We start from the raw sequence: 8,773 nt of genomic DNA, 5'->3' as shown, positions 1-8,773 counted from the left end.
ATTAAAACCAATAAAAAATTTTAATAAAGAAATTACTTCAAAAAATCATGAAAATTGGATTGAATGGCCCTCTAAACCATGTGAACCTTCAATATTTTTTTTAATAACAGAGGGTGTATTTTAATTAAGTAAATGAATTAACTTTGAAAATCCCTTTTTTTGAACTAAAATAATTCCAATAAATAAAATAAAAATTAGAAATGTACGAAGTCTTCTCTGGTGTATTAATTAACCCATGAGTAGCAACCCAGCAAGGTTCCAAAGCTACTTGAATTAAATTGAAAGAGTTATAAGGTAAAGAGTCCGAGTAGTAAAGTGGTAATTATGGAATTTCGAGCCTTAATTAAAATTTTTGGTTGAACTAAGGGTGAAAGTTTAAAATTTATCATAATTAATCCCCTAGAATGATTCAAACATAATGGGATAAGAGGTAGAAACCAATTCACACTATTCTATATAAAAGGGTAAAATTATAATTAATCAAATTATTGTAATTTTGAGAATAAATACATTGGATGATTCTAATGTGATGGAACATGAGATGGAAAGACAATAAATACCTATTCTAAAGCCCTAGATCAATGTTTAAGCCTAATTTAATTATTTAATAAGAATTAAATCTTACTCAACTTTTTAAAACCCATAAGAGATCTAGGAGCTTGGTAGTGAGTTGGGATTGATCTAAAGATATTTAAAAGATTAGAAAAGAAAAAAAAATTATGTTAAACACTACGAGCACACTTAAATGATTGGGTCCATCCTTGGGGTGACCACCCATCAAAAACCTCAAACAAAATAAGACAGTAACCCCTTAGCCTGCGCATAGTTTAATTAATACATACACTAAGCACAACTTAAAGACATTAATTAAAATTGAATGATCTAATGATCTAATTGACAATTTAGCAAGACCAGGATGAACTTAAAGTGATCTAGAAGATTCTAAGTTTGTTTAGAATGCCTTGTGGACATTCTTAGAAGATTATGGGATGCTTTGGAGGACCTCTAAGTCTGTTACGATTTGATTAAAAGACCGTATCCAAAATATAACTAAATCAACATGAAATTCCTAAGGACCCACCAAGTTATGGCTCAGGGCCAGATAATTCACAAATAAGTTGAGAATACCCTGACACTACTTATCCTATATTGAAAACCTAATGCTCAAGGATATGGGCTTTGGATAAAGTGTCTAAACCCTTTTTGAGCAACTAGAGATATTTGTTATGACCACTTATGGATCATTAGACTAGTGTAAGTCTGAGGTTTAGGTGATAAGGGCAATAACGACGTTGCTATGTGTGCAAAATGAGAGATACAAAGTGGGATTTTGGGAATATTATCTATTACGCCAAGGATCCTTCAGGGAAGAGGATAGGATTGACGATATTATTCACCAACCCGTGGTAAGAAATTGCTCATTACACTCTTAGATTGTCAGTATTTTTAGTCTGATTAGGATGATTAGCTCATGGAAAACCCAAACACATACCTTTCAATTAATTGGATTAACAATAATCAAAAGAAAAATTTAAGATATAAAATACTAAACCTGGAGCAGCTGTCAACAGGGAGCTCGGAGCAAGCTGAAGCAGACAGAGGATGATGATCTATAATAGTAAAAGCAATCTACACCAAATAAAATTTCCCTAGAATTAAATAACAAGTCATAGGACTACGAGGTAGCTCGTCTCGTCTAACACGACGTAAATACTCAATTATCTTTAGATCTTTGCACAACCATGTTGTGTAATCTAAGCCCTAACTTGCTTTAGACTCCGAGGTTGTCGTTCATTATGACATAAAACCTCCTATTCTCCCGACCATTTGCATGACTGTGTCATGCGAATATAAGCCCTAAACAAAAAATTCTAGGATGCACATCACATAGATAGTAACTTTGGCATGGAAATTAAAAGGTGATTAATTGTTGCACATTAAATAGTCAAGAATACCATAAACTTGTCTGAAAATCTAGATTCTCGTCCTTATCGTAATTGTCGTTATCAAGGAGCAAGAGAGTCGAGAAATTTTAATATGTACATCGAAAATGTGTCAGTACGAACCACAAGACACCTAATGAACGACAAAGGAGGTAACGTGGCCCCGTGGAGCCTACCAAGGACAACCCGGGATTATATGCTTAGTTGATCAACACACTCCGATGAGCCTGTCTCTTTTCAACCCATATAGATCGAGAAAGAGAAATAGATCCTCCAATTTTATAATGGTGGTGTGAACTTTCAACATGTTGTTAGTAATCCTCGCAGCTGTTCAAACAAATGGCCTCCTGACCTCACGATTGCCCAGTCTAACGGACCGTCATACCTCATAGCGACATGACCTTATCATAGCCTTGCCTTGTGATCGCCTGACTTGATGGTCTCACAGGGCCACAACCACATAGCTTCATAGCCGACTGGTCTGACGACCTCCGGACTATGCTGTCTCCGGTCAAGGGCCGCCCCGCAAAATCCATATCCTCATTGGTTATTTTTATGTATGGACTGAAATGCCCCGACATGCTACATACCATAAGGACGCAATATGTAATTATACAATGAATCATTCCTATAAATAGGGAGTCTGTATCATGACTAAAGATTACACAAATTTATTGTTCATTGTTGTGCTATTGCCCTAATCTCTCTCTCTCCTGTCTCTCGGTGCCCTATTATTTAGGTGTTATCTCCCGGACAGATTTGAATTCAACACTCCTAACAATGTTGAATATCATCATCTAAAATAAATATATTTTTTTTTATTTTAGTTCTAAATACATTAAACTTGAATTAAATCTTTATTTCTTTATCTATTTATTTGACTAATTCATACATTTTTTGTAATTCAATCTCATCTTATGTATTATAAAATTCTTATTATCACCAATTTCAGTATTTCACCAATAAAATATAAAAAAAGGCATGTCGCAGCAAAGCACAGAGCATTAATTGGCGTTACTCCAATCATCTGCAATGACTGCTTTGCTCATATCATATCATCAACGCTATCGCTAAACAAAACGGAGCTCCCAGATCAACTACGCACGGGATGATTAATGGAGTCCTTGAAACTCATCAGAACACAGAAAGCTGTTTACTTTACCTGCTTAAAAACTACTTTCTTTATAAATAAAGTGTGTTGCAACTCAAATCCAATTTAGTGTACAAACTCGCTAATTGTAAGAAAACCTATTACAATAGCATACATCACAAGGAAACAAACATATCAACAATACGAAACAAAATGAACAATGCATGGGATCTTTAAGGTGGTCCTTTCCTTGAAAGAGGATAGAAGAACACCAAAAAGCAGCCCACTTTACCCGGTTGCTAGCCTGGTGTTTCAAAGGACAAATGGATTAATTTTCTCAACTTAGCTGCTCCAATGTTCACAGAAAGAGAATGGATGAGCAACAATAATATTTCATCTTGGTCCAAAGAAAGCAGCCATGCTAATGCTTAGCCTCAGAAACCAATGCATATTCATAAAGCAAGAGAAAAAGATGGGAGAGAACAAGATATCATCGCCTAATAGTGGCTGAAAACTAATAAAAGCAACAACTTTGATGTCAGGAATCAAACCCTGATGAGCTAGCCAATGGCCAAAAAAAAATAAAAAAAACACGCATAAAACAAGTCAAATTTTACATTTGTTCCACTAAAACTATTTTCATTATCTCTCTCATTACCTTCATCATCAACGTCTACTGCTCCCGTTGCTGAAGACTAAGGTGCTCAAGCTCTTCATGCGGCTGGTTCTGTATCAGCAGCTGCTGTTTTCTTATAGAGTGCTTGTTGTTATGCATCCATACCTTGAAAACTTTTCTGCGAACTCCAATCTCGTTACAAAACTCATCAATGGCATTCTCATACTGCTTCTGTAGTCTCCAACCAACTCTTTCCGCAAAATCCAGCATCTTCTCCTTCTGCTCCGCCGTAAACGTTGTCCTAAACCGCTTCCTTGACGCCGCCAGCACAATACGAGTGGGCTGTGCCACTGTCGCTGCAATGTCGGCGACGTCCATCTGCTCCTCGCTAGAAGAATCGGTAGTCGTACCACCACTTAGACTGGGCTGGAACCCGAAATGCTTTTGATTGTGACGGTAATTATGCAGCGGAGGCGGTGGGAGAATTAAAGGCAAATTAGCAGAGGCCTTACGGTGGAAACTGCGGTGGCAAGCGCAAGCGGCGCATTTTAAGTTGTCGTCTTCGTTGGGCATGAACTCGCCACAGCCGTCGAGAACGTGGCCGCCGATGCTGGCGGCATGGTTCTTCAAGCATTCTCGATACTTCGATGTAGCGGCACGCGTCGAAGTAGGAGAGAGGAGGAAACGGTTGTGGGAGGAAGAAGATGGTTTAGAGAAGGCGGAGGCGCGGATTGGAGGAGGGGAATGGTCGAGAGAGACGGGACTAATGAGCGGTCCATCGTCATGGTTGCTTCTGAAGTCCATTAATCCCAAAGATTATGTATTGATGGCTGTCTCGTTTCCCAACACAGATAAATGCACCGGCCAAGAAAAGGAAACGATGGAATAGGGAGAAGCGAAGGAGAGGCGTGTCGCCCGTCCAACGACCTGCTAGTAAAGAAAGCTTCGGGTTGGGAACTTTAATTTCACTGATAAGGAGCAGGCGGCAACAAATCTCATCAAAAGAAGAAATTTTTATGGCTTTTACTTACGCGAGAGAGAGAAAATGAAGACTAGCATGAAAAGCAAAAAAATAGGTGGGCTTCGGAGGTGAGCAAAGTTTCAGGTTTGATTAAGAGGACGGAGGAAAGAGGGGCTTTGGGTTCTCCTTTGCTTGAGAAGGAGAAGAGAAGGGTGATGAGATGGGAGATTAGGGCGGTGCAGAAGTGCATAACAACTGACAGGGGCATGTTTCACCCCTCTCCCGACCTGCAAGATGGTCCCATGCCCTCATAATTGTGACGGTGATGTGTTTCAACGCTCTCTCTCTCTCATCATCCCCATTTAATATGGGCTGCACTTGCAGTGTTTTAGTTTTTGTTTATTGTGATTATCTAAACAAAGAATATTATTTATGTTTAATAAATAAAACAGTAATACTGTGTGTAATATCGTGTGTGGGATGAATCAAAAGTACTTGTTAACATTTACCACCCACTCTTTATATTAAATATCGAAAGACAAATTTAATATAAAAAAGAGCATTTTAAAATAATCACTCTTAAAATACTATTTAATAGTAAAAAAAACTATTAAAATTAAATTTTAGAAGGGTGAAATCTTGCTTCATTGGCACGGTTTCATTATTGATATTGCACATATGTGTATCCATTTCACTTAAAATTATTTTAAAAAAGTGCTGAACTAATTACAACATCTAAGAAAGATATCCCTATTGTATTTTTTATTGTCTTAACTTTATTATTATTGTTCTCTTTAGAATTGAAGAACATGATATTTAATATTTGCTAGAGAATTCGTGATGGTAGAGTGATTAATTGTCGCCTCACTATTACGTGAAAATTCCTCACACACTGCCATATTAAGTGATTCGTAGAGACGTCGGTTGTTTTTACATGAAAAATTCAGAAAGAAACAAAATTACACGTGTTGAAAAAAACTACACATTTCTTATGGTAAGGTATTTGATTGCTGTTGGGGGCAATTGTTGCAACTTCAGTACATCATTTTGTGGTGTGTCGCATCACAATATTTAGGATGATGATTTCATTGGGTACTTCATTATGCTACAACATAACATACATTGGGATTTCTCAGCGCAAATTGTGATTCTGAAAGGGATTTCATTACAACTAGCATGGGATAGCTGACAATGGTTGACATTAATTGACGGTAGTTAACGATGATTGACAATGGTTGCTGGCTGTAAGAGAGGGTGACATTCTCGACATAAAACGCTGGACCTCAACTCCTCCAAGTTCTGTCCATTCTTTGGTTCAAGGTCTACATTCCCTTTTATGAAGGAAGCAGGGTTATAATTATAAATTATAGGGAGGCCTCTCTACAAATAAGAAAGAGACCTCTCTATAAATAAGAAAGAAATATAAATCCTTCCATCAGACGACCATAAGAGATTCCCTCGATCGGGCATCATTTTAATTTGCATGAGAATATTTGCATTACAATGAGTTATCATTTCTGAGCTGTTTGGGTTCACAAACTAGGTTCTGAACTATTTAATGCTGATGGAGTTTGATCAGTTCAATTATTATTGATGTTTAATTAATGGGAAATGTACGTACATCAATTAGGCTCAGATATGTATAAACAAGTACACCATCATAATGTGTAATAAATACATTAAACAAAAGAAAATCGTAAAAACAAATATACTATTACTACATATAAATTTCACATCAAGTAAATGAAAAGCTACGAAAACCAATGCACTGGCACAAAAAACTTCAATAAGTCAACAATCACAAAGTGGTAAAATATTATATTATCTTCATCCTCATTAGGAATATGCTTCTATAATTCATTGTCAGTTTCACCTACTTTTTAAGCAAGAATTGATATCCTTAGATGTCTACCTGGAAGATGTGCCCTAGATGTCAGCTATAGTCTAACGGTATATTAGATGAACCTCATTCCAAAAGCCTCAATGGAATTCTTGTCATACACACCATGTTTACAAATTTTTGTTCTCCACTTTAATAGCCAATTTCTTCACTGAAAAACTAGAAAATTCTCTATATTCTAATTAAGGTTAGCTCATATTACAATAAATTCTTCTTAAGTATCATCAATTATCAACTTTGCAAAAAGAGAAAAATTATCTTGGAGGATAATTTTGTCTTGCACTCTGCTAATTGATTTCACAATGCAAATACTTGTTTTGCACTGGCGTTATACATTTTCTTATACTTTACATGAAGATAATCTATCTTTGCAAACTCTATATTCCACACTTTTGAGGAAAGATCTAGAGCAACTTTGACAAGTAAAGATATTGCATCCTCATGATTATGGTACATACTCTGGTTTTCAGGGGGTTAGAATACCCCAGTCATTGGCATACCAAAGCATAGAAAATCTCCATAAAAAAAGGCATAATATAAAGTTATAAAAGACTCAATAAAATGCCAAGGAAGGCACAATAATTGGTCATAAAAAGCTCAATAGCATGCTAGAAAAGGAAAAAAAACAACCAGAAGGAAGGGACAACAACGACCCTAGTGAAACCTTAGATTGAGAAGGAAAATTTTGTCTTTTCCCCTCCCAATTCGGCCTATTTATAGGGCATAAATTGAGTGAAAGGGTGCCGAATTTAAGAAATTCAAAAAAAATTTGAAAATTTTTGGTTTCGTAGTCCTACGGGTATGCACGTGCGCTAGTCTACACGGGTGTAAATGCTTGCATGTTGTTGTGTGTGGCATGTGAACTACTCTGTAAGCCATTTTGAACCATGTTACCTGGCCTGCCAGCTTCAACCGATGCACAATCCATTGGTGAACAACCTGATATACTTAAAATATGTAGTATTTTTGTACACATTTTTATACCTATTTTTGAGATATTGCGCTTTAATAAAAGATATTTATGTGTTTTTTCTTGTAGGTACAATCAAATGGATGAAAAATACTAAAAGAAGTGAAAAATGGTCAAATTTGGAGCAAAAATGAAGAAAGTCGCAAAAATAAACTAGGGCGCCTAAGTGCCAGAGCATCCTCACCTAAGCACCACGTACTTCGCGCTTAATCGCCAAAGTTAATTACTTGAAGAAATATTAATTGGTGTGGAATTTTGAAGAGGTGTTTTAGCAACCCTTGATAAAAACGTGGGAAATAGCCTATGGAGACAAAAATTCATTCAATTGGTTTTTGAGGAGGCAACTTCTAGAAGATTTATTGAATGGAGACTTTTTTTAAGAGACACCAAGGCTCCCCTTGGATTTTTATAAGAAAAGATTTAGATTTTCCAAAAAAAGAGGTCAGCAACCAACCACCCAAATTTACAACTGCCGCTCGTCGCTGCCGGCCACCTTTACTTTATTTTATTTTATTTTGAGTGTTAGTTTGTATTGCGAGACAAGGAAGAGAATTTAAAGGAACTTCAAGACATTTGGTGGTGAGAATTTGAGATAAGTGTTTGTCTTTGTGACTACACTTGGTTTTTAATTTAGATTTTTTTTTGTGCAAGATTTCTACTCTTAAACTTATGTGTGGTTGTGTTTTCTCCATTAATTCTGAGTAGTTTTCTTTATCTTTTTCCTTAAAATGATAAGTAATTAAATGTTTAAGAAAAGTTATGTGAAGTATTATACTTCATTGCTGGAAGAAGTTGTGATGATTCAAGACCTTGCACTTCATTTACTTTTTGATTTGGCTAATTAAGATGTTAGAATCTATTGTGAGAACATGTAAGATTCGAGATGGTGTTGTCTCAGTCAACAAATGGTTGGAATCATAAATTGATTTCATGAATGAGAATATAGTTCTTGGGGTTGAGTGCAAATAAATAGGAAAATATATTTTCAAGGGTGCAGAATTAGAGGACTTTAATGTGACAAATTAAAGCCCCCAATTTGATTTATATTTTTAAATTTTGATAGGAGATGTTAGCTCCTAGGTGGATGGAGAAGAGGGAACTCTAGAGTGAGAGCTAGTATCTTCCCTGCCTAGCCCTGCCTAGCCGGTCTTCAAGATGCCGGTCTTCAAGATTATTTAAATTATAGATTAACCAATGTTCTTTATAGCTTCTCTAGTAAGGGTAAGGAATATTATTGCTCCTTTTTTGCACAACACATTTAGCATACTTCCATAATTGAGTTTCTATGTTTAT

General features: G+C 36.1%; 1 protein-coding gene across 1 annotated transcript; it reads right to left on the bottom strand.

Annotated features, from left to right (window-relative positions):
- Positions 1 to 3,149: 3,149 nt before the first annotated feature.
- Positions 3,150 to 4,932, bottom strand: LOC110030334 (zinc-finger homeodomain protein 6-like). Its single transcript, XM_020733003.1, has one exon. It carries the CDS (start codon positions 4,451 to 4,453, stop codon positions 3,707 to 3,709), a length of 747 nt encoding a protein of 248 aa, XP_020588662.1. The 5' UTR covers positions 4,454 to 4,932; the 3' UTR covers positions 3,150 to 3,706.
- Positions 4,933 to 8,773: the final 3,841 nt, after the last annotated feature.

The sequence above is a fragment of the Phalaenopsis equestris genome, unplaced genomic scaffold, assembly GCF_001263595.1.
Source record: "Phalaenopsis equestris unplaced genomic scaffold, ASM126359v1 Scaffold000702, whole genome shotgun sequence".
Taxonomy (NCBI): Eukaryota; Viridiplantae; Streptophyta; class Magnoliopsida; order Asparagales; family Orchidaceae; genus Phalaenopsis; species Phalaenopsis equestris.
The sequence above is the reverse complement of the archived record's forward strand: the minus strand, read 5'-3'. Positions and strand labels throughout refer to the sequence as shown.

Coding starts and splice junctions, on each gene's coding strand:
- LOC110030334 (XM_020733003.1), bottom strand. CDS start 4,453: ATGGACTTCAGAAGCAACCATGACGATGGACCGCTCATTAGTCCCGTC.